This window comes from Moschus berezovskii, chromosome 24, assembly GCF_049115385.1.
Source record: "Moschus berezovskii isolate FMDL1 chromosome 24, NW_MosBer_1.0, whole genome shotgun sequence".
In the NCBI taxonomy this organism is placed as follows: domain Eukaryota; kingdom Metazoa; phylum Chordata; class Mammalia; order Artiodactyla; family Moschidae; genus Moschus; species Moschus berezovskii.
The window spans coordinates 3,320,632-3,346,877 of NC_142483.1; the positions used below are offsets into that span (position 1 = coordinate 3,320,632).

A 26,246-nucleotide genomic window follows, 5' to 3' on the forward strand; every position below is an offset into this window, starting at 1 on the left:
CGTACAGGAGGAGACTCAGCCAGTCAGAGTCACAGACGCAGAGAGAATGGCGGAGACCAGGGCCCAGGGATGGCGCGGGGACTGGGTGTGGGGTCTGTGACACGGGACAGCCCTTTGTCTCCCAGGAGAGGAGACCATGGCTCTGGGAGAGGCCGCCGCTCCCTCGAGGCTGTCCGGCAGGTTGGAGACCGAGTCAAGAAGTCAGGTCTCCGGAAGCTTTGTTGGACCTCCTGAAGCTCCGAGATAACACGCCGTCAGCATCACAAATCGCATCCAGGACCAGAAACTCTCTGCGATGCTGGAAGTTTTCTGAAGAATCTGGGCCAAACCCAGACTCACTGCAGCCTGTGCTCAAGAGCTCGAGTTAGGCTGGGAGTCCCAGGAGCGGAAGCTGATTCCTGGTTCCTCGGGGAGGGGGAGATGGGGGGAGAGGCCCCATTGGTCCCACCTACTTCCCTCCTTATCCTGCAGGTGTGGCCTCTCCCTGGCCCGCCTCATCCCTTCTCTGCCACTTGTGCAAGCACAGGTGGCAGCAGAGATGAAAGCAACCCTCCTCTCCCCGAGCACCTGTATGAACCTCCCTACAGCCGCCGAAGTCCGTGCTGGAAACCCCGGTGCGTCCCAAGGGGGACGATGCTGTCCGTTCTGGCGGTGCCCTCCGGGGGCCTCGGAGACAGCGTTCTCATGGGGTCCCTGCCACCCGTGTCAGTCTTGCTCCCTGAACTCCGGACATGACCTCAGGACACTCCAGCAAGGCCCTTCGCTGGGACCCTCAAAATAGCTAAGGCTCATTAGGAATATTTCCCAGGGTTTGAAACAGCCCTGGTCAGCAGCCCCTTCTCTGTGTCCGGATGTGGTCCCCCCACCCGCCACCCACAGGATATGTGGTCGAGGAGGCTGGCGGGCATGGAGCATCGGGGGCCCACCCTGGCGCTCTGCCCAGCTAAGGTTTAGCCAATGACTTAGAGACATTTCATAGATCACAGGGAAGTTCTGGACACAGGAGCCTGCATGAGCTGGAAAGCCCTGAGGTACAGAAAAGCTCGGCGAGCTTACGGAATAAATCTGAGTTCCATGGGATAGGGAGGAATGGAGGAATGGGAGAGGGATAGAACTTCCCTGTGCCTCAGTTTCCCCATCTGTGAAATGGAGGCAAGAATAATAGTGCTTACCTCATATGCTGTTGGGAGGATTTAATGAGATAATCCATGTAGAAAGCTCAGAACCATACTTGGCACACACTAAGTCTTCAAGCAAAAACCTCACTTTGCCAGCAAAGGTCCGTATTTAGTCAACGCTATGGTTTTTCCAGTGGTCATGTATGGATGTGAGAGTTGGACTGTGAAGAAAGCTGATCGCTGAAGAGTTGATGCTTCTGAGCTGTGGTATTGGAGAATACTCTTGAGAGTCCCTTAGACTGCAAGGAGATCCAACCAGTCCATTCTAAAGGAAATCAGTCCTGGGTGTTCATTGGAAAGACTGATGCTGAGGCTGAAACTCCAATACTTTGGCCACCTGATGGGAAGATCTGACTCATTGGAAAAGATTCTGATGCTGGGAAAGATTGAAGGCAGGAGGAGAAGGGGTCAACAGAGGACAAGATGGTTGGGTGGCATCACCGACTCAATGAACATGAGTTTGAGCAAGCTCTTGGAAACGGTGATGGACAGGGAAGCAGTCCATGGGGTCGCAAAGAGTTGGACATGACTGAGTGATTGAACAACAGTAGCCGTTACATTGTCCGAGAAGCACCAGCTGTTATATTACTCAGTAGGTATCATTGTTCTCCCTGCTTTACCGATAGGGCTCAGAGAAGAGAAAGAACTTGTCCAGGTGTGCAGGTGTAGGAAGGGGTGGAGCCCACGCCTCGAACCAGGTCTCCTGACCTCAGACCACAGGCGTCAGCATCGGGTGGGAGGGCAGGTTCTCTCGGGGGCTGTGAGGCCGCTCGGGGCTGCAGGTGACAGAGAACGGCAGCCCCCCAACCTTGGGTGGACTGGAGTAGGCCCCTGGCTATAGTTCTCATGAGCTAAGAGGCAGCTCAGCTGAAGCTTCTGTACGCTCGGGAGCTCAGGTCTGAGATGATGACCAGAGAGTGCCCACCCACTTAGAGCAAGGCAGTTCTGAGCGGGGACAAGGCCTGGGTGGGTGGAGCAGGCATAGGTGTCGATGACAGTCAGCTGAGAAGGAAAGATGTCTCCGGGAGGCAAGAGGCTGAGGGTTACGGTGTGGGGAGTGGTGTGCCCAGCTGACCGCGGGCAGGGGCCAGGTGTGCGTGTGGGAGGGGGCACTGAGCCAGGCCCTGGACGTCAGGACTCGGGGCTCTGCCGGGAGCTGGCAGAGATGAGGGTGAAGGAAAGAGGCAGCTGTTCAAAGGCTGAGCAGGTCTCAACCCAGCAGGCCTGCAAGCAGGGAGAGAGATGACAAACAGGAGCTTGGGGGTGGTTTCTCCCTCTGCCGCAGGACAGGACGCTGGGGAGAGAACGGTGACCCCGGGCATACATGGGGCCATGCTGAGGGCCAGGCCAGGCAGCCTGGGGCTCATTACCCTGCTTCTCACAGCATCAATGACAGTGATTGCTATTATATTACAGGGGCCGCGAGACCTCTCCGCCTTTGCTCTGCACTGAGAATGCAGAGCGTTTCCGTCCACAGTCCTCTGTGATCAGTGTGACTCTCTGTAAAACAGTGCTTCTTAAAACCTCTTGGTCTCAGACCCATATCTAGCCTCTTAAAAATGATCCAAGGCCCCTAGGAGCTTTTGTTTCTGTACGTTGTATCTGTCCATGGTTAGCACCTGAGAAGGTAGCACTGAGCAAAGCTGAAACGTGTATATTTTCCCTCATTCTGAACAGAGTGGCAAGAGACCATTTGAGGGCTTCCCCGGTGGCGCTTGTGGGAAAAGAACCTGCTTGCCAGTGCAGGAGACACAAGTTCGATCCCTGAGTCGGGAAGATGCTCTGGAGAAGGGAATGGCAACCCACTCCAGTGTTCTTGCCTGGAGAAGCCCATGGACAGAGGAGCCTGGCGGGCTCCAGTCCACAGGGTCGCAGAGAGTCAGACATGACTGAAGCGACTTAGCACGCACAGACCATTTTATGTTAACATAAATAGCACTTATTATGAAAAGCGGTTATTTTTCAAAATGTTTAGTGAGGTAGTAATGAAGTTTCTCAGTCATGTCTGACTCTTTGAAACTCCATGGAGAGTATAGCCTGCCAGGCTCCTCCATCCATGGAATTTTCCAGTCAAGAAAACCGGAGTGTGTTGCCATGTCCTTCTCCAGGGGACCTTCCCAACCCAGGGATGGAACCCAGGTCTGCCGCGCTGCAGGCAGGCGCTTTACCGTCTGAGGCGACAGAGAGAAGAGTAACCAGGTTTTAATCTCTGTTTTGACTTTTGGCTGTGCCAGTCCTTCGTTGCGGTGCACAGGCTTCGCGGCCCCATAGCACATGGGATCCTAGCTCCCCGACCATGGCTAGCACCCTCATCCCCAGCATTGGCAGGTGGATTCTTAACCACTGGACCACCAGGGACATCCCTAGGTTTCACATTTTTGCAAACATGTTGTTCATGTCTCTCTTTGCAGGAGACACCTGGATTCTCCTCTGTTGAGGAGAATTCCATCTGTTCAAAGTGTTGTTTTGTTCAACTTCAGTGCAAATCCAGGCTCTCACAGATACATAGTTGGAAAAGGAAGGTGGAGCCCCACAGTTTCTCAGACCAGACTTAGGGGACCGCTTTTCTAGAAGGAGACAGAGAGCTCCTGTCGTCGAGCTGGAGACAACTGAGCCCCGGGCAGAGGACCAGGGCTGCCAACTCTTCCTGCATCTGTTTAGCCAGGAGGGTCCCTAAGGGAGGCCTTTTCCCCTCCCTCCAGCCCTGCCTTGGTCCCAGGACAGCCAGCGCTGGGCCGGCAGGTTTGCTGGGGCCTGGGGCGGAAGCGCGGCTGGGTGGCCCAGGGGAGCAGCGGAGATAAGCGGCTGGGAGCTCCCAGGGCAGAGGGGTGGCTGCCTGGCGTAACACCCACAGCGCCAGCCTGAGAAATGCGATAGCGCAGGCCCCGGCCCCCACGCTCCTGGGAGGAGCCCTGTTCCCAGAAGTCTGTCCCTGGACACTGCCGTCAGCCTCGGAGTTCATTTCCTGGTTAAACAAACATCTGTATGGAACGGCCCCAGTGGGGCCACGCCCAGGAGCAGCTTCGGAGGAGAGTCCTGGGCACATGGCTTTGCCAGGCCCCCTTCTTGTCCGGCTGGTGAAGACGCATCCATCATGGGCACAATCAGAAAGCAGGACAGTCCCCGCGTCCCACCCGGAGTCGACCGGTCTGGCGGGAGGGCTGGGGAGGGACGTGCGGAGTGGCTCATGCCCAGAAGTGCCTCCCGACAGCCTCCAGCCTGTGACAATGGCAGTGGCGACAGCTCCAGAAGCTTGGGCGGGACGTGACCCCTCCGTCTATCACCTCCTCATCCGGGCTGTGCAGTGGGGGACGCCGACCCCCATCTTCCCGATGAGAAAGCAGGCATCTGAGTGGGACTTAAACTCGGTCCTGCCGGGCGGTGGGTCGACTTCCAGCCCTGTTCTCCTTGCCGGGTGCCAGCATGGGCACTGCTCTGAGGCTGGGGGTGGGCACCAACCCTGGGCGCCCCTGCAGTGCTGGACTCCTGCCGCCACCCTCACAGTGCAGGTCCAGGACGGGTGTTGATTGGGAAGCTCCACCTCCTTCAGTTAACGAAACAGCATTTCCTGAGCGCTTGCCGAGTGCCGGCACGCCAGGCAGCGCCTCAGGGTTGGAGCTGACTGCCTGTGGCTGAACAGGCGTCCGCCCCGACAGAAAGTGACTCTGAGCAAAGAGTCGGACCGAGTTGTGCCTCAGTTTCCTCATCTGTAAAACGGCTCATAATCGCAATTACCTCCAAGGCTGTTGGGAAGGTTCGGTGAGATAATAAATGTGAAAATCCAGAGCTAAACTTCAGTGTTCAGTAAATGCTGGCTGCTATGTTATTGCTATTCTTTCCTGGTGGCTCAGATGGTTAAAAAAAAAATCTCCCTGCAATGCAGGAGACCGGGATCAATCCCTGGGTTGGGAAGATCCCCTGGAGAAGGGAATGGTGACCCACTCCAGGATTCTTGCCTGGAGAATCGCATGGACAGAGGAGCCTGGTGGGCTTCAGTCCATGGGGTCGCAGAGTCAGATCATCAGTAGGTTTTATTATCAGCCGTGCTTTCCAGATGGAGCTGGGAGAAGAGGAATAACTTGTCCAAGGGTTTGGGTGTAGGAAGGGGCGGAGCCCAGGACTTGAACCCAAGCCTTCCCACCCCGGAGCACAGGTCTCGGCATCAAGCTGGACGCAAGTGAGAATGAACGCACGCGCCCCTGGAAGACTGGCGGTCGTTTTGACTCTCATCCTCATCTCATAGAATGCATCTCTTGACCCCTGTCCATCCTCTACAAAGTGATTCTCATTACGGAAGCTTGACCACAAGGTTTCCTTAACTGTCCAGGCCCGTCCCGGCAGGATACGTTTCCAGGCGTGAGGGTTTTGTTTCCGAAGCCTTTCGCGTATGGGAGTCTGCAGGACCCCTCCTTGGGAGGTGGGCTGCCCTTGGGGCCACAGAGCCCACGCCAGCCCTGCGGATGCAGAAGGCAGACTTCAGCATGGTGCCCGTTGGGGGCAGGAGGCCGGGTGAGGCCTCACAGGTTTCCCTCCTGCTCTGCAGCAGAGGGGGCAGTGAGAGGCCAGAGGAGGACTGACCACGGACCCACGTTCTGCTGGATTTGGGTGGCCTTGGTGAGACCGGGATCTCCGAAACACTGTAGTCTTACTCAGGAAGCAGTTAGCGACAGACCACTCGAGGAAGCAAGCTCATTTATTGAGCGCGTACTGTGTAGCTCAATTCCATTCGTTAATGCCAGCGTGTCTTGAACTTCTGTGTGCCAGGGCAGCATTAGGTAGTGTGACTGCCGTAAAGAAAAGGATGCAAGAAGCAGGTTAGAGCGGAGGTGCTCACGGGGGGCGGGCTCATGCCCCAGGGGCCATCCGGCAGTGTCCCGAGACACATCCAGTTGTCACAGCTCGGAGTGGGGCTGCAACTGCCATCCTGGCAGGCAGAGGCTATGGACGCTGTTGACGAGCAGCGAGAGCCGTGGGGCCCAGAATGTCAGCAAGGTCAAGGCGAGAACCCGGGGTGAGACTGGTCATGGATGGCCACAACGAGGGCGTGTGTGGCTTTTGAGCAGAGACCCGAAGAAGTCCGGAGGTGATACCAAGAAGGTCCGGGACTTCCCTGGTGGCCCAGTGGCTAAGGCTCCACGCTCCTGATGCAGGGAGCCCAGGTTCCATCCCTGGTCAGGAAACTGGATCCCACATGCCGCAACTGAGAATTCACACGTGCTGAGCTCAGTCACTCGGTTGTGTCTGACTCTTTGCACCTCCATGGACTGTAGCCTGCCAGGCTCCTCCGTTCATGAGATTTCCCAGGCACGAATACGGCGTTGGGGTGCTATTCCCTTCTCCAGGGGATCTTCCCGACCCAGGGATCGAACCTGCATCTCCTGTGTCTCCTGCATCAGCAGGTGGGTTCACATCCCACAACTAAAACCCTACATCTCACGGTGAAGATCAAAGATTCCATGTGCCGCAGCTAAGGCCCAGTGCAGCCAAATAAATAAGAATACATTTTTTTTTAATTAAAAAAAGAATGAGAAGACCTGGGGAAGAGTGTCGCAGGCAAAGGGAACAGCAAATGTGAAGGCCCTGAGTTAGGAGGGCATCGTCCCAGAGCCAGCATGTGAGACTGGCTGGTCGTTCTCCATGTGTTTCAGGTGAAGAAGCGGAGGCCCAGAGGCCGTGATCCGCCGGCCGTCTCACGAGTACACGGTGCCGGCGCCGGGGTTGGTACCCGGGGGCGCTCAGTTCCAGGGTCCGTGTGCGTTCCTCTGCCTCAGCCGCTGCTGTCGGAGGAGTGGCTCGGCCTTGACCCAGCAGTGGAGGCCTTTCCCTGCTTGTCCCTGTAGATGATTTGTTCCTGCTCCATCCCTGGGTGCTTGGTTCCATTCCTGGTACCTCCTCAGGATACAGAAACCACAAGCATCAGGACAGCTGATGCTTCTGCAGTGTTTACTGTGTGCCAGGCCCTGTTCCAGGCGCACAGTGCGGATGCATATCCAGACACGAGGAGAGAGCTTTCTCTGTGTGCGTGTGTGCGTGTGTGTGCGTGTGTGTGCATGTGTGCGCGCGCGTGTGCATGTGTGTGTGTGCATGTGTGCGGGTGTGTGCGTGTGTGTACGTGTGCGCGTGTGCATGTGTGTGTGTGCATGTGTGTGTGTACGTGTGCGTGTGTGTGTACGTGTGTGTGTGTATGTGTGCGTGTGTGTGCATTAGTCTCAGTCATGTCCAGTTCTTTGCAGCCCTGAGGACTGCACCCTGCCAGGATCGGGTGGCCATGTCCTCCTCCAGGGGATCGTCCCGACCTGGGGATTGAACTCGGGTCTCCCGCATTGCCGGCAGATCCTTTACTATCTGAGCCACCAGGGAAGCTCTGTGTGTGTGTGTATATGTACACAAACGCTTGTTTAAACTTCACGATATGCATGTGTGTGAGATACCACTTATAGGGCTGTGCCCATTTTACAGATAGGAAAGTCGAGGTATGGAAAGGTTAAATGACTTTTTTAACAAGTGCAAGGCAGAAGGTGGGATTTCAGCCCAGACTGCCTGGTTCTGGTGTCCGAGCAGCTGCTCCTTTGACAGGCGGTGCATTTCTGGTTGTGGGAGTAGATCATCACTTCTCAAGTGTAATAGCACAGAGGTTGAGCAGAGAAGGGCCTTCAGAGGTCACTCTGCTCACACACGGGAAGCTGAGGTCTGATCTGCGAGGCCACATGGGGAGGCGGCGGAAGGCCAGGAGCCGTGGGTCCCGACGCCCTCTGCTCCACCGCGACCCCAACGGCCAGCCTTGCCTGCACAGAAGCCGTGTCCATCCCCTGTCACTGGCCCACAGGGTCTCTGCTGGTCCGGATCCTCCACAGTGTCTGATACCGGGCAGGTCTGGGGCCGCAGGGGGTGCCCATGGCAGAAGGCCCGGGCCTCAGCCTCCACCCCCGCCCTTACCCACCCTTCCTGTTTGTAGACAGACTCTCAGATGTTCTCCTGTCTCAGAGGTGCGGAGGCTGCGGTTCGGATGGGTTAAATGGCTCACCTCCGTGGTCAGCCAGGAGAGTCAGTGCTTCCCAAGTGGCGTAAACAGTCATCATTCACTCACTCGGTCAGTCTTTTGGTAACGGAGGAGGGGCAGCCCCATGCCGGGTACTGGCCGCAGAGACGCACCTCCCAGGCCCTGCCTCCAGGGAGAGGTAATCAGTACCCTGAGAGAGGCCGCCTAATCCAACCAGTTGGGGAGGGAGTCCAGAGGGCTCCTTGGAGGAAGCGATAGACACCGTGGCCAAGTCTCCAAGGATAACTGGGAGGTGGGCAGGCAGAGAGGGGAGAGGCCACTGAGGGGACCCAAGTACAGAGTCAGGACGAGAGGGCTCACTCGGCACAGAGAACCACAGGTTGTTCAGAACCTTCCCAGCTCTGGGCAGAGGCCCCTTGGGCAGCTTACTGAGCCCACAGGGGGCAGCAGGCACTGGGCTGGGCATGAGATGCTGCTGATGTCCCGTCCCCATTACAGGTGGGGCAGCCAAGGTGCGGCGAGGCTGAACACCGCCCTGGTGGTGACTGACGGCGGGTGGGGTGGCTGAGAAGCGTGACAGTCCTTCTATTAGCCTGACTGGCGCCTGTGGAGCTGGGCTTCCCGTCCTGCCATCCCCGCAGGTTCAGCCCTCCTGACGGCTCTCTTTCCCCCCGCAGGTGGAAGGACAGTCCAGAGCCCACATCATCGCACAGGAGCTGCTGTCTTCAGAGAAAGCGTGAGTCCCTGAGCCGCGGCCCGTGGCCTTGAGCTTGATAACAGAGCGTCAGCCCCTGCCCGGCTTGTGCAGAACGAGAATTAATGCCCACTCCACCCTCTCTCCCCCTGCAGATACGTGGAGATGCTCCAGCACTTGTATCTGGTGAGTTAGTCACTTCAGTTGTCCAGAGCAAATTGCCCTCTGACACGGCTATGATACAAGGGGCAGAAAAGCAATTGAGGAAACAGAGGTGCCTTCCACTAGCAGAGACACCGTTCACCGGGGCTCTCAGGGAAGCCGGTCCCCTGGTCCCTGTGCTTTGGGGGCGGATGGCATGGGCTTCCCATGGAGCCGCACTCTGCCTGGGTGGGGAGGGGCGTGTGGGGAATGTGCTAAGGTTTCCAGGAGGGTGTTTGCCGTCTCCTCGGCCCTCAGGCTGAGGAAGACAGAAGGAAGGTGGGTGTAGCTCTGGGTCGAAGCTGTGTGTGCTGAGCTCAGATGTGTGGGGTGGGGGCATGCATGCGTATGTGTGTGCATGCACTGTGTGTGTAGGCCTCTGGGGAGAAGGTGATGTGTTTGCACGGTGACCCAAGCAAAGCTGGGGTAGTGAGAGGTTGTCGCAGTCACCCTGGCATTGGGACAGCAACGCCTGAGCCCTTGGGTGGGGCGGGGGCAGTCCTCTGGACTTTCAGAGGAAAGGAGGCCAGATTGGGGACTGCGTGGACTTGTGGCTTGACCACCCTTCACATCCCGGCACGCTGCCTGCAGTCTCCCTGACCCATCAGTTCCCTTCAGTTCAGTGAAAACGCTTTTTGGACACACTCTGTGTGACAGGAGCTGGGGGTGGAAAGTGGGATCAGACAGGGCCCTTCCCCAAGGGCAGTCTGGCCAGCGAAGGAGACAGCTGAGTGAGATGGGTAATCATCCGGAGCATGGGGGAGTAACTGACAACCTTAGGAGTCTCGGCAGGCTTCCTGGAGGAGGTGGCGTTGGGACTGAGTCATAAGGAGGGGGCAGGGAAGAGGGCACAGCAGAGCCGTGAGGGCACATGTCACATAAAGGCTCTGGCGACAGCTCCCGGCTCGGCCGAGCTCTCTCACCATCTGCGGGCTCCTCGGAGGTTACCTTCTGGTCCTGCGCTGCTCTGTATCATCCCTTGTGTCTTTCCAAGAACATCAGAGCTGGGATCATCCATCCTGAATGTTCCATGGGTGGTGCCATGGAGGCCCAGGGGGAGTGACTTGGCCAGGGTCACGCGGTGACCAAGCCAGGATGAAGCCCCGGGTCTCCTGATTCCTGGTGTGCTCCCATCGCGTGTCGGGAGCGCCTCAGCACGGGGGCCTCCCTGAAGACAGCAGACACCGGCACCCAGCCAGGTCTCTGGTTGAATCTTGCTGAGGTCCCTGTTGGTGACATCACCCTGGTGTCCTGTTGCTGCCACCCAGGTCCCCGGAAGGGGGACAGAGCGTGGCTGGTCTGTGCTCCCAGCCCCTGGTTTTTGCCCTTCTGACTCAGGACATTTTGCGCAAGGTTAAACCCCCATGCCCTCGGGTGTGAAGTGTACGAGCCCCAGGGATGAACCTCAAAGACGCATTTAGCAACGGCGACAGGAAGCAGGGCTCTCCAGTGGCTGATGCTCTCTCGCTTGCTTCTGAGCCGGCCGCGTGTCCAAGGGGCTGGGCCTTTCTGTTTTATGACTTCATTAAGAGGGTTCTAACTGGGACGTTTCCATCTGGGCTTGTACTGCTTCCTGCCAGTTGGAAAGATGCTGAAGCTGCTGGTAATCCCTGACAATATCCTGAGGAGGGGAAAAAAGAGCCCATTAAAAAAAAAACCCAGAAGCTAGTGTGGGAAACTGTGGTCTGGATCCGCACTGTGACGTCAGTGCTTATGGGGAGAGAAGTGGCAAAAACACCCCAGTGTGACTCTTGAGTCCTAGCCAGGGACACCGGTCCAAAGGAGACCACAGACTTTGGGATGCTCTCCACTGCTGCCCTCCCCCAGGGTCTTAGATGGCTAAGGTTGGTGGGGACTCTGAAGAATGTCTCCATGGAGATTCGCTGCTGTTGAAGTCCCAAGGCTGCCCCGTCGTGGCGAGGGACCAGTGGGCCCATTCGTTCCACTGTGCTCTTATCGCGAGGTGGGTGGCAATGGCCTCTGACCTTCTGTGTTTCAAATTCAACTTCGTGTTTCTCATATGGTCAATGGAGCTACCTCTGGGATTCGTAAAATTTCTGGTTATCCAGAATTGAATTCTGATGGTCAAGATCTTGTTTTCTTAGAGCCTATGAACTAAAAATGGATTTCACATATTTTAAACACTTGTGGAAAAAAGAGGCAAAGAAGAATTATGTGACTGAGACCATATGTGGCTCACAGAGTCTGAAATATTTATCATCTGGCCTTTACAGGAAATTTTGCTGAGTTCTGGTTTAAAGACTTGTTCTGTCCTTCCATGAACCAAGTCCTAAATAGATTCATCCACCTGCCTACCTGTCTGTATGTTCAATTTCTCATCCACTCATCTAGCCAGGACTTCATCCACTCATTTTCCCTTACATCTTTGCATGCAGCTAATGATGTATGCATCCACCCAGTCGTTCATCAAACTCCTATCCACCCATCCATCCATCTATCCAGCCAGCCAGCCATCCATCCATCCATTCAGCCATCCACCCACCCATCTATCCATCCAGTCATTCATCAAACTCCTATCCACCCATCCATCCATCCGTCCATCCATCCGTCCATCCATCCGTCCATCCGTCCATCCATCCGTCCATCCATCCATCCATTCAGTTGTCCACCAACCCATCCATCCATCTATCCACCCAGTCATTCATCAAACTCCCCATCCATCCATCCGTCCATCCATCCATCCATTCATCCAGCCAGCCAGCCAGCCAGCCATACACGTATCCATCCATCCAGTCATTCATCAAACTCCCCATCCATCCATCCTTCCATCCATCCATGCATCCATTCATCCACCCACCCACCATCTATCCATCTGACTTACCCGTTCCTTCTGGACAGAACATCACAGGATGTTTCCAACACTGTAGGCACTGAGATAGGCCTTGGGTCCCCAAGATGGAAAAGGCCCAGAACCTGCCGTTGAGTAGGTGTCTCTTTCTCTGTTGAGGGAAAGGGTGGAAGTCGGGAGGAGAATTGCACACGTGAGCCATGGTGCTGCTCTGTATATGAGTGTGATTTGTGCAGATGTCCTCAGGAGCATGGGGGATGGACAGGCTTATTCCCCTTGGGTGGATCCAGGAAGGTTGGCAGAAGAGCTTCCACGGACACAGAGTTTGAGGAAGTCAGCAGGCCTGGGTGGTGGAGGAGGGCAGGTGGTCAAGCCAGGAGCACTCCCGGGCCTGAAGGTACATGGTGACGTGTGGAGAATGGGCCCTGTCAGCACCCTTAGCATGGGTGCATTCGGAAAGGCAAGTTGGAGATGGAATGAGGGCTCAAGTGACTGGTCCAAAACCAAGGTCAGAACCAGACTGAGGTTCCCCTAAAAATGCCAGGCTCGGTGGCTTCTGCTTTTCCTCGTATAAAGTGAGTCACTGGAGATTTTGAAGCGATGTGGTCCCTAGACACCGTCAGTTCTCGGTTTTCTCATCTGCAAAGCATCCCTCTCCTGGCAGACGCAGAGCATTCCCACCCTCGATCTCTCCTTTGGGCTAAGACGTTGTAGGCCTGTGCGGAAGCAAGCACACGCCTGGGAGAGGTGACTCTGGAAGTTGTCACTGTCTGAGACCCCGGGAGAGGCCCCTCCCTGGAGACCCTCCTTGACCTGATCCTCACCCGTGTCTGCATCGTCTCCTCTGAGCGTTTCCTCCCTGCTGTCCTTCAGACGCTGTAGATGCGTCACGTCTGTGGGTTTTGCACCTGGGGGTGTGGGGGAGCCCCGCAAGGCAGGCTGGGCGTTTGGGTTCGATCCGCTGAAGGTCCATGGGAGGCTGTTGGGTGACCCCTGCAAGAGTGCCAGTGGCCTGCAGCACTGCGGGCTGATTTGAGGACTGTGAGCCTGGCGACCGTGGGCTGTTGTGTGCGGGACGGGGAGGGCCGGCTGACTTGGTGGCTCATTAAGGCAGCAAGCGCTGGAGTGGACCAGGCTAAGCCTGGGGACAGATGGTGAGCTAAGTTGCGGGGGCGGAGGGTGCGGGCTTGGGGAAGGGTGTGCATGGGCAGCGTTAAGTGGGGAGCGGCTAGCTGACGCTCCAGGAGAGGGCTCTCAGGGACCCTGGGCAAAAAGAGGTGCCTGCGGCCGGGGGCCTGAGGACTGGCAGGGTCTCAGGAGGGAGCTGAAGGCCTTGGGGAGGGGGATTGGGCAGACACAGTGCAGAAGGGCAGGGAGAGGCTCACAGGTCCTCCCGGATCCCTCCCTCTGACAGCGACTCCCGCTGCCCCCCCTTCTCAATGGCGGTGACCGCGGGGAGGGTGTCGGGGACATCAGGAGCACTGTGGGCCCAGCCCGACTCCCCACACTGCGCAGAGACAGCGGGGGCCACTCGGAAGCCCTCTGTCTTATCAGCACGTGGGAGGTTCATTTGGCGGCAGCCTCGGTGCTGACACGAATGACTGGGACAAACCCAGGATCCTGAGGGCCTTAGCGGCAGATTTAAGGCTTTATTCACCTAAAGTGGCGTGCTGGCAGTTTGAGCCCGTAGGCCCCCTCTCTCCACCCAGCCAAGGGGCCTTTGCTGGGCTCCTCGGCATGTGCCTGGCGGTTTACTCCCACCAGCTCGTTCAATTGCACAGTTTGTGCTCAGTAACTATATCTCAGGGGGTTGTGTGGATCCAAAACTGAGTCCCAGGGAAGGTGACTTGCCGAAAGTCACACAGCTGGTGAGAAGCAGAGCCAGGCATGTCTGACTGCAGAGCCCTGAGGAACTTGTTCAGTCGCTCAGTTGTGTCCAACTCTTTGTGACCCCATGAACTGCAGCACCCCAGGCTTCCCTGTCTTTCACTATGTCCCGGAGCTTGCTCAGACTCATGTCCATCGAGTCGGTGATGCCATCCAACCATCTCATCCTCTGTCGTCCCCTTCTCCTCCCGCCTTCAACCTTTCCCAGCATCAGGGTCTTTTCAAATGACTCCATTCATCAGGTGGCCAAAGTATTAGAGCTTCAGCTTCAGCATCAGTCCTTCCAATGAACACCCAGGACTGATTTCCTTTAGGATGGACTGGTTAGATCTCCTTGCAGTCCAGGGGACTCTCAAGAGTCTTCCCCAGCACCACAGTTCAAAAGCATCCATTCTTTGGCGCTCAGCTTTCCTCGTGGTCCAACTCTCTCGTGCGTGTCCGCTAAGTCATTTCGTGTCTGACTCTTTGCAACACTGTGGACCATAGCCCACCAGGCTCCTCTGTCCATGGGATTCTCCAGGCAAGAATACTGGAGTGGGTTGCCATTTCCTTCTCCAGGGGATCTTCCCAACCTGGGAATTGAGCCCTCGTCTCTTACGTCTCCTGCATTGGCAGGCGGGTTCTTTACCACTAGCACCACCTGGGAAGTCCCCAACTCTCACATCCATACACAGAGAGATGTGAGACATGCCAGTGAGGTGGCAAGGAGCCTGAGGAGGGAGGAAGTCATGTGAGCAGGAGGAATGAAGTCGAGGGAGGCTTCCTGGAAGAGGAGATGTTGAGATGGACGTGGATGGATAGGAAGTAGAAACAGGCTTTTCGGCAGGTAGAAGCAGCAGAAACAGGTTCACAGAGGGGAGGGCCTGGGAGTGTGGGCTGTACAGGAAGTGTCTGGGGGGCTGCTCTTCAGGCAGAGCCTGAATGCCACGATGCTTCGTGTTTCAAAAGGGAAATATAGGAATCTGCAAGCCCTCAGGACTCGAACAAGACAGGTGCAGGGAAGGAGTTGTAGGGGAGGTTGGACTGGTGGGTTTGGTGGCAAGGAGTGGCACTGGGGAACCCCAAGTATAAGCCCCCAAACTGCTTCATCCTGGGAAAGTGGGTGCAGAACCAAGAAAATTCTGTTTCTCAGGGACAGGGAGAGTAACTGTCTCTTATCTTTGCAGCCCCTGCCCATTCAGAAATAGTTTTTAATCAGCTTGGAAGGCTAGGGTGGAGGTTAGGTTTCTAAGTCTTTGCTGGGCTCTTCCAGGGCAGAGGGCGCATCGATCTTTGGGACAAGCAGAGAGAAGCAAATTTTAGTCGAATGTGAGAAGATGTGCCTTCTTTCCCCCTGACCTGATGGGGTGGGGGGGTGACGGGCTCCCCATGCTGGGAGGTGTGAAGGCAGTAGCTGTCCGGGGCATCTTAGGAGAGGAGGTGGTTCCCACTCTAGGCATTGGCTCTCCCTTTTATATTTTCATGCGATGCAGGGAAAAAATTGCTGTGCAACCTTGGAGAGGTTGCTGCACCCTGAGGTGACTGGTGGGACTCAGATGTCTTTAGCCACGGAAGCTTGTTCTCAAAGGGAATGCCACTCAGGACGCCAAGACGAAGAGTGGGTGAAACAGAAACACTTTTGTTCAGAGGCAAAGGGAGGCCACCGTCGCCTCTGCCTCTGCCTCCCTTCCCCCGGGTCTCTGAGGATGACACTGTGAGAAAGACTCGTCTCCATCAGCGGGTCCCAGGGTGCGGTCCCTGAACCAGCAACGTTAGCGTCTCCCGGGAGCTTGAGGGAGAGGAGTATCCTTAGGTCCCACCCCAGATCTGCTCGGTCAGAGACTTGGGGGGTGGGGCCTGGACATCTGTGTCCTCAGGACCCTGCAGGCAATACCTGTGTTGACACTGACATTTGAGACCCACAGATGGGTGATCCTTTCCTGAGCACAGGCTGCCCGTGCCTGGGTTACCCAGGAGCTTGAAAAAACACAGATGTTCAGGTCGCACCCTCAGAGATTGGCGATTCTTTGGTCTGGAGTGCAGCCTGATCATTGGGAGTTGAAAGGCTGCCCCTGAAACCGAGAGCCTAGTGAGAAAGTAGCAAACATCCATCCAGCACAGTCTGTGAACAGAGCCGGGGCAGTGCGAGAGCGAAAGAAAAATGAGTGAGACAGTCTGCTCCCTGCTTGATCGGAGGGACGGTAATAGAAACATGCAGAGACGGGGAGGTAGCCTGATAGTGCAAACTTCTGTGTAGTCCTTACCTTCCAGGCTGGGGAACACGTGAGTCCGCTCCAGGTAGACAGTAGCTGGCCTGCGGAGTAGTTGAAGTCCCCAGAGAAACATGGCACGTTTATCAAGAGCCTCTGCTTTGCTCTAGATACGTAATTTTAAATAAATTGGACATGGATATATTTGGGTGCTTCCCTGGTGGCTCAGATGGTAAAGAATCTATCTGCAATTCGGGAGTCCTGGGTTCAAGCTGTAGGTCAGGAAGATCCCCTGGAGAAGGGACTGGCAGCCTACTCCAGTATTCTTGCCTGAAGGATCCCATGGAGAGAGGAACCTGGCGGGCTACAGTCGACGGGGTCACAAAGAGTCGGACACGACTGAGTGACTCAGCACAGCACACTGGGGAAAGCAGTGTAAAATACGCATTTGTTTTTAAGCTGAAATAGGACACTTCAGAGACATGCTGAGGTCAGGGTGGCTCTCCTCAGGCCATGACCCCAGACCTCTGGAGCCCACCCGCCACAACTAGAGACCACACACACGATGCCGTGAAGATCCCACGTGCCTCAACTAACACCCAGGGGCTAGTCGCTCAGTCGGGTCCCACTCTCTGCGACCCTGTGGATTGTAGCCCGCCAGGCTCCTCTGTCCATGGGACTCTCCAAGCAAGGATACTCGAGTGGGCAGCCACTTCCTTCTCCAGGGGCTCTTTCGGACCCCAGGATTGAACCCGGGTGTCTCGCGTCCCCTGCATTGGCAAGTGGATTCTTTACCACTGTGCCACCTGGGAAGACAGTGGAATTGTCGGGCCATAGGGTGAGCGTAGATGTGACTTCATTAGAAGCTGCCCAGTCGATTTATAGCGTGGTTGAAGTGGCACACACCCTGACTCCCAGCATGTGGGTCTGCACCTCCCGGGCGCGCCGGCCAGCATTCCCGCACTGTCAGTGCTTTCACTCACGGCTGCTGTGCCAATCCATGGGGGTTTCCCTGATGATTAATGAAACTGAGTATCTTTCCTCTGTTTACTAGCTGTTTGGAAATCCTCCTTTGAAAAACGTCCTTGGCCTGTTCTTTCATTGGGTTGTCTGTCCTTTTCTTACCGATTTGTGGGAGTTATTTAACTATTGTGGACACAAGGCCATTTTCAGATACGGGATCGAACCCTCGTCTCTTGCATCTCCCGCACTGGCAATGACTCTCTGCCACGAGCGCCTTCCCACCGGCGCAGTAGATCGTTCCAGTTCTCCAGTTCCTTGCAGTGCTTCTTGTTACGTCGTTTCAATCACAAGCAGTATCAGTTGCGGCTTTGATTTTGCATTTCCCTGATGACTAACCAAGAGAAGACTCCACACATGGACATCGCCAGACGGTCAACAGCGAAATCAGATTGATTATATTCTTTGCAGCCAAAGATGGAGAAGCTCTATACAGTCAGCAGAAACAAGACCTGTAGCTGACTGTGGCTCAGATCATGAACTCCTTATTGCCAAACTCAGACTGAAATTGAAGAAAGTAGGGAAAACCACTAGACCGTTCAGATATGACCTAAATCAAATCCCTTATGATTATACAGTGGAAGTGAGAAATAGATTTAAGGGTCTAGAGCTGATGGATAGAGTGCCTGATGAACTCTGGATGGAGGTTCGTGACATTGTACAGGAGACAGGGACCAAGACCATCCCCATGGAAAAGAAATGCAAAAAAGCAAAATGGTTCTCTGAGGAGGCCTTACAAATAGCTGTGAAAAGAGACATGAAAAGCAAAGGAGAAAAGGAAAGATATAAGCATCTGAATGCAGAGTTCCAAAGAATAGCAAGGAGAGATAAGAAAGCCTTCCTCAGTGATCAGTGCAAAGAAATAGAGGAACACAACAGAATAGGAAAAACAAGAGATCTCTTCAAGAAAATTAGAGATCTCAAGGGAACATTTCATGCAAAGATGGGCTCAATAAAGGACAGAAATGGTATGGACCTAACAGAAGCAGAAGATATTAAGAAAAGGTGGCAAGAATACACAGAAGAACTGTACAAAAAAGATCTTCATGACAAAGATAATCACGATGGCGTGATCATTCACCTAGAGCCAGACACCTTGGAATGTGAAGTCAAGTGGGCCTTAGAAAGCATCACTACGAACAAAGCTAGTGGAGGTGATGGAATTCCAATTGAGCTATTTCAAATCCTGAAAGATGATGCTGTGAAAGTGCTGCACTCAATATGCCAGCAAATTTGGAAAACTCAGCAGCGGCCACAGGACTGGAAAAGGTCAGTCTTCATTCCAATCCCAAAGAAAGGCAATGCCAAAGAATGCTCAAACTACCGCACAATTGCACTCATCTCACACGCTAGTAAAGTCATGCTCAAAATTCTCCAAGCCAGGCTTCAGCAATGCATGAGCGGTGAACTTCCAGATGTTCAAGCATGTTTTAGAAAAGGCAGAGGAACCAGAGATCAAATTGCCAACATCTGCTGGATCATGGAGAAAGCAAGAGAGTTCCAGAAAAACATCTATTCTGCTTTATTAACTCTGCCAAAGCCTTTGACTGGGTGGATCACAATAAACTGTGGAAAATTCTGAAAGAGATGGGAATCCTAGACCACCTGACCTGCCTCTTGAGAAACCTGTATGCAGGTCAGGAAGCAACAGTTAGAACTGGACATGGAACAACAGACTGGTTCCAAATAGGAAAAGGAGTATGCCAAGCCTGTATATTGTCACCCTACTTATTTAACTTATATGCAGAGTACATCATGAGGAACGCTGGGCTGGAAGAAGCACAAGCTGGAATCAAGATTGCCGGGAGAAATATCAATAACCTCAGATATGCAGATGACACCACCCTTATGGCAGAAAGTGAAGAGGAACTCAAAAGCCTCTTGATGAAAGTGAAAGAGGAGAGTGAAAAAGTTGGCTTGAAGCTCAACATTCAGAAAACAAAGATCATGGCCTCTGGTCCCATCACGTCATGGGAAATAGATGGGGAAACAGTGGAAACAGTGTCAGACTTTATTTTTCTGGGCTCCAAAATCACTGCAGATGCTGATTGCAGCCATAAAATTAAAAGACGCTTACTCCTTGGAAGGAAAGTTATGACCAACCTAAATAGCATATTGAAAACCAGAGACATTACTTTGCCAACAAAGGTCCATCTAGTCAAGGCTATGGTTTTTCCCGTGGTCATGTATGGATGTGAGAGTTGGACTATGAAGAAGGCTGATCGCTGAAGAATTGATGCTTTTAAACTGTGGTGCTGGAGAAGACTCTTGAGAGTCCCTTGGACTGCACGGAGATCCAACCAGTCCATTCTAAAGGAGATCAGTCCTAGGTGTTCATTGGAAGGACTGATGCTAAAGCTGAAACTCCAATACTTTGGCCACCTGATGCGACGAGTTGACTCACTGGAAAAGACCCTGATGCTGGGAGGGATTGGGGGCGGGAAGAGAAGGGGACGACAGAGAATGAGATGTCTGGATGGCATCACCAACTCGATGGACATGAGTTTGAGTGAACTCTGGGAGTTGGTGATGGACAGGGAGGCCTGGCGTGCTGTGATTCATGGGGTCGCAGAGAGTCGGACACGACTGAGCGACTGGACTGGACTGAACTGAACTGAACTGAATTTATCTTTTCTTTCGTCCCTTGTGCTTCTGGTGTCGTATCTAAGAAAGCTTTGAAAGTGAAAGTCGCTCAGTCGTGTCCGACTCTTTGCCAACTGTATAGTTTGACTGTATAGTCCTTGGAATTCTCCAGGCCAGAATACTGGAGTGGGTAGCCGTTCCCTTCTCCAGGGGATCTTCCCAACCCTCGGATCGAACCCAGGTTGTGCAAAGAAAGCGTTGCCTGACCCCAAATCATGAAGACTTACTCTCATTTTTTAAAAGAGCTTTATAGTATTAGCTCTTACTTTTAGTCTTTTATTTTGAGTTAACTTTTGCGTATGAGCTAAAGAAGGAGTCCATATTCACTCTTTTGCATATGGATATGCAAATAGCACCATTTGTTGAAAAGATTATTTTCCCATTGAATTTTCTTGGCACCCTTGTCAAAAAATCAGTTGACTATAAATGTGTGAGGATTTATTTCTGGATTCTCAGTTCCATTCCATTAACCTAAATATCTTTATGTCATTACCACACAATCTCGGTTCTTGTAGCCTCATAGTAAGTTTTGAAATCAGGAAGCGTGATTCCTCCAGCTTTGTTTCTTTTTAAGATTGTTTGGACTGTTGTGGACCCGTTACATCTTCATATGAACTTGAGGATCAGCTTGTCAATTTCTGTAAAAAAAATAAAAGGCAGCTGGGATCTCGATAGGGGTTGATATGAATCTGTCAAATCGGAGTGTGCTGATCTGTTAACAGTATTAAGTGGTATACTTTTCTGTCTATTCGTTCTGTTAATTTTTGAGAGCTCAATATTGAAGCTCCAACTAAAAATATTAATTTATCTACTTTAAAAGATAGTTGTAATATATAGTGGAACTAGAGATCTCTTCAAGCAGATAGGAGATCAAGGGAACATTTCATGCAAAGATGGGCACGATAAAGGACAGAAACAGCAAGGACCTAACAGAAGCAGAAGAGATTAAGAAAAGGTGGCAAGAATACACAGAACTGTGCAAAAGGTCTTAATGACCCGGATAACCACGATGGCGTGCTCACTCACCTAGAGCCAGACACCCTGGAGTGCGAAGCCAAGTGGGCCTTAGGAACCATCACTACGAACAAAGCTAGTGGAGGTGATGGAATTCCAGCTGAACTATTTCAAATCCTAAAAGATGATACTGTGAAAGTGCTGCACTCAATATGTCACCAAATTTGGAAAACTCAGCAGTGGCCAGAGGACTGGAAAAGGTCAGTTTTCATTCCAGTCCCAAAGAAGAGCCATGCCAAAGAATGTCAAACTACCGTGCAGTTGTGTTCATTTCACGTACTAATAAGAGTATACTCAAAATCCTTTAAACTAGCCTTCAGCAGCATGTGAACCGAGAACTTTCAGATGTACAGGCTGGATTTAGAAAAGGCAGAGGAACCAGAGATCAAATCATCAGCATTCACTGGATCATGGAGAAAGCAAGGGAATACCAGAAAAATATCTACTTCTGCTTCATTGACTACATCAAAGCCTTTGACTGTGTGGATCACAACAAACTGAGAAATTCTTAAAGAGAGGGGAATACCGGACTTATCTGCCTCCTGAGAAACCTGTATGCAGGTCAAGAGGCAACAGTTAGAACCAAACATGGAACAATGGACTGGCCACCTCCAGTTTGTTCTCCCAGCAAAGTGAACTTTTAAAGAGAGGTATCAGGTCATTTTGCTCCCCTGTTTGGCACCCTTTAGGATTTCCCATCAGCCCAGGATGAAACCCAAGTCCCTTTAGAAGCCTGCAGGGCACCTGTGGGATGGGTTCCGTCTGACCCCTCAGCATCCTCACCTTCCAATCCTGAGTGCACACATACTTGTGCTCACTTAGCGACACCCGTGACACTCAAACCACACCCAGCTCAGCTCCTCCCCCACCTCAGGGCCTTTGCACCTGCTGTCCCCAGGCACGTACCCCTCCCCCATCTTGTCTCCAAGGCATGGCCTCCCTGGAGCTAAGCCAGGTCTCCTTCCCAGGGTTTGCACGGCCCGGCGCTTTTCCAGTGCGACACTTACACCCTGTGTTGACATCATCACGCTGCTCTCTGCCTTTCCCCAAGACTGCAAGCTCTTTAGGGGCAGGGCAGCATCTCTCCTGCTCCCACCCTTCTTCCCTGACAGCTCGGAGCAGAGCAGGTGCTCAGGATACTTGCTGAGGGATAAAGAGATGAGAACCACAGACCCACTGCGCCTTTCCTCTGTCTGTGGTGGTGGCCGGGCCCCCAGGTGCAGTGACAGCAGAAACCGTCCAGGGAGCCACGGACGGCGTGGCGGGCTCTCCGCACTTCCAGTGAGTTTGCGGAACCGATGTCTGAACAATTCCCATTGTGCCCCAGTTTATGGAATGACTCATGTTGATGGTGGCCGTCCTGCCCGTTGGGACCGAGCCAACTGAGTGAGAATTAATTACAGGTGAGAAGCCAGCTTGCGAAGCCATTAATATTTCCGCTGGAGTGAGACGCAGATGCAGCCGTCAGCCTGGTCTTTGCCCGTCCTTCCGCCTCCCTCTCCCCGCTTCTGTGTACTTGGTCTGCATGTCAGGGTGACTCAGTTCAGGTCTTGGCTCCCCCATGACTCACTCTCCTTTTCTGCTAGATGAGGGTCCTGCCATCCATCTATCCGCAGGCGTCATAAAACTCCTCTGTTGATAATGCACACCCTGCTGGATGTCAGAAGATGGGAGGGAACATACAGACGTGGCCCTGTTCTGAAGATGTCTTATCTCAAGCAGAACCAGGGCTTGCCAGGTGGCGCAGTGGATAAGAATCAAGTGCAGTGGGACACAGGTTCAATCCCTGGTCCAGGAAGATCCCATATGCTGCACAGTAGCAGCCTGTGCGCCTGGAGCCCGTGCTCTGCAACAGGAGAAGCCACTGCAGGGAGAAGCTGGCGCCCCACATCTAGAGAGTAGCCCTCACTCACCCCAGCTAGAGAAAGCCCTCGAGCAGCCACCGAGACCCAGTGTGGCCAAAAATAAATAAAGTTACTTTAAAAAATAAAGTAGAAGCATTGCTGCTGTGGGAATAGCACTTTACAGTTTACAAAGCAGTTTTAAACATCAGGAGGAGGCTCTCGGGAGCCTCACGCTGTGTATACTTGGTGGCACTGTCATCCCCATTTTACAGATGAGGAAATTGAGGCTCGGATAGCTTGGCAGTTTGCCTGTGATCACTTCTGGGGTAGCTGATCTGGAACCTGCCCAGAGCTCATGAGGGAGTGTGTTAAAGTCCACTGCCAACCAGCTGCCAGCCAGGAGGGGCGATCGGCCATGTCAGCATGTTTTCTCTCTTTCTTCGGGATGCCAGGGCTGAGAAGTCCCTTGGACAGCCAGGACATCAAACCAGTCTGTCCTAAAGGAAATCAACCCTGAATGCTCATTGGAAGGACTGATGCTGAAGCTTCAATCCTTTGACCCCCTGATGCGAAGAGCTGACTCACTGGAAAAGACATTGAAGCTGGGAAAGACTGAGAGCAGGAGGAGAAGGGGACGACAGAAGATGAGATGGTTGGACGGCATCACTGACTCAGTGGACATGAGTTTGAGCAAACTCTGGGGGATGGTGAAGGACAGGGAAGCCTGGGGTGCTGCAGCCCATAGGGTCACAAAGAGACATGACTGAGCGACCGAACAGGGCTTAGGAGTCCCTGTGGGGCTGGAGGCTGACTCCTAAAAAACACAGAGACCTGGAAGGAAGGAGTGGGTGGGTCCTCCCGCACCAGGTCAGCAGAGAGACCTCCCCTCCAGGTTCAGAACGACCCTGGGGTCCCAGAGCCAGCTCTGGGCAGAACTGAGAATTCGGAACCACCGCCCTCTGGCTGCCGACCCCACCCAGCTGGCCTCTCCCTGTCACTCATACTTCCTCCACCCCCGGGACCGGCTTTCCGGAAAGGCTCTGGCTGCTCAGGTACAATGGAATTCGGTTTCTAATTATGGCTCGAGCGTGTGGCCTCCGCTTAAGGACACACATGCTCTTGTCCCAGAGGACTCAGAGTTTCTGACTTGAGTGATAGGGACCAAGCTCATCCGCACTTCTCGAGACTGCGAACAGGGTGACCGCCCTCCCAGTGGCCCCCTTGCCGTTCCTGGCAGAGAAAGTGGTGGCGTCCAGGAGGCCAGCGTGCAACAAGATGCAGTGTTGAAGTGGAGACCTCTGCAACCTCATACCTGCCATCCTGCCTGGAGCACGGTGGCCTCCTTGCCTATGTTCTGGGGCGGCCAGAGAGTCTCGCTGGGTCCCTGCCCCGCTCCCGCCCGCTCCTGTGATCTGTCTCACTCCCTCCATCCATGCCCCTTCCTCTGCCTTCTCGTTTCCCTCTCTTTCCCTCTCCTCCGCTCCCTCAGCCCCATCCCACCTCCCTGCCTCTTGGGCACTTGCCCTTTTCAGATATCTGTGTAATGAAAAGCTTCTCTAACGGTGACAGCTGTTCAGCGATGGGATTAACCGTCTTGCCCGCTGATGAGTCCCCGTCAGGGAGGCAGTTGAACAAGGCAGGGTGGTTATCCTCCCTGAATGCTGGCAAGGCAGCTTGACCTTCTGGATTTGGGCTGGATGAGTACTTTGGCCACCTGATGCGAAGGGCTGACTCATCGGGAAAGACCCTGGTGCTGGGAAAGATGGAGGGCAGGAGGAGAAGGGGGCGACAGAGGGTGGGACGATTCGCTAGCATCACTGACTCAACGGGCATGCATATGAGCAAACTGCGGGGTGGCGCCAGTGGTACAGAATCCAACTGCCAGTGCAGGTAGATGTAGAAGATGTGGGTTTGATCCCTGGGTTCGGAAGATCCCCTGGAGGAGGGCGTGGCAGCCCACTCCAGTATTCTTGCCTGGAGAATCCCATGGACAGAGGATTCCTGGGCTACGGTCCGTAGGGTCACATGACTTAGCGACTGAACATCAACAACTGCATGGCTGGACCATGATTTTGATGCTGAGGTTCACCTGATGTTCGTCGCTTCGTGATTCAAGGTGGCTTCAGGATATTCCGTGTGTTTATAACTCTTAAGTGCTGAGCCTCGTGTAAGGGCCTGTGTATTTGAAGATCAGATATTTTTGTTGTGAGAAAGAAATCTTACATTCTTTATAATGTTCATGTTTATTTAATTTTTAAAGTACCTAATCGTTTCACAGAAGTTTTAGAAAACAGAGACAAGAAGAGGGAAAATAATCGATTCCTAATTCCATACCCCCGACACTGTCTCTGTTTACATTTCATCCCACTTCCTTTCAGCCTGTTCCTTTGTTCGTTTTCACACAGCTGTGCGGTGGTGGGAAGGCAGCTTTTTCTTGATTTCTTAGCCCTACGTGCGGATGTCTCTACATAGTCACCATCTTCACTGTTTTTACACCCAGGAGCGGACGCCTGTGGTTTCTTTAGACTTGGTTGTGAAAACGCAGCCCATGAACTTCTTTAAAGATGGATAGTTGTAAAGCCAGAGCTGTATAATATTTCCTCAGAGAAGGAATTATCCCACTTCTTACCCATCCCATAAAAGAACAGGGTACACCCAAGGCAGGGGAGTGCCCACAAGGAAGGGGTGGAATGAACAAGCTTTAGACCTGCTCCATGCCAGGAGCTCGTGGGGGCTCCCTGGGCACCCGTTACCTGTGATCACCAGGGGCGTGTTGTCACCCCTGGATTCCAGGGTATGAGACCCTGGCAGGAGGTCCCTGGAGTCAGCGCAGAGTCGGGACTCCAGAGCCGCGGGGCGGTTGCCAGGGGGCCTGGGTTCAATCAGCCCTGCGGGCGTGCGCGTTAGTAACAGGCCTCTCCGGGTTTCAGGATTTCCACGGAGCGGTCGTGAGGGCCTTGGATGAGACAGACTACGAGGGCAAGGACCCGGTGGCCCGGGAGGAGCTGAGACGCGGCCTGAGTGAGCTCCCGGCCATCCGCGACCTTCACCAGGGGATCCTGGAGGAGCTGGAGGAGAGGCTGGCACACTGGTGAGCGGCCCCGGGCCCCCACCCCCACCCCATTGCCAAGGGGAATGCTGGAGGGGGTGGGCAAAATCCCCCCAACCACGTAAAACGGGCGGGGGCGCCGAGACACAGGGGTGCCTGGTCCCTCGCCCGCTGCGGGAGGGTCCACCCGGGATCCACCACCCGGGATGCTGTGCCGGTCCTCACCGTCCTCGGGGGCCACGAGGCTGAGTTCTTGGGGTCCCATCCCCCTCTCCTTGACTGCAGGGAAGGCCAACAGAAGGTGGCTGACATCTTCCTGGCCCGGGAGCAGGAGTTTGAGCACCACGCCACTCACATCCTGCAGTTCGACAGGTACCTGAGTCTGCTCAGTGAGAACTGCCTCCATACCCCACGGCTGGCAGCGGCCGTCCGAGAATTTGAGGTGGGTCCCTTGGTCCTCCCAGGAACCTATTCTCAGGATGCAGGGGTGGGGGTGGGCATGGAAGGGCTTCATGCCAATCAGGGGAAGTCAGACCTGGGCAGGGTGGGGAGGAGAGGGCGACCCAGCAGAAGGGAAAACCCAGAACATCCCCCTTGGGCCATCACTGACAGCTCCATAAGCACCAGCCATGGGAAGGGTTTTAGCAGCTGTTCTCCTGTCCCGGGAGAGAAGCACAAAGCAAGCCGGGGCCCTAAAGCCATTGGAGTGAGCAACAAA

The 26,246-nt window shown here is 54.0% G+C and overlaps 1 protein-coding gene across 6 annotated transcripts in view; it reads left to right on the top strand.

Moving 5' to 3' along the window:
- The window catches only part of FGD5 (FYVE, RhoGEF and PH domain containing 5), a 122,214-nt gene that overhangs the window by 66,022 nt on the left and 29,946 nt on the right, over positions 1 to 26,246 (top strand). For all 6 annotated transcript variants that reach the window (XM_055413498.2, XM_055413499.2, XM_055413496.2 and 3 more), the window contains exons 4-7: positions 8,856 to 8,914; positions 9,028 to 9,058; positions 25,410 to 25,570; positions 25,814 to 25,970. In XM_055413498.2, the coding sequence (XP_055269473.2) occupies positions 8,856 to 8,914; positions 9,028 to 9,058; positions 25,410 to 25,570; positions 25,814 to 25,970 (408 nt within the window). The remainder of the gene's footprint in view (positions 1 to 8,855; positions 8,915 to 9,027; positions 9,059 to 25,409; positions 25,571 to 25,813; positions 25,971 to 26,246) is intronic.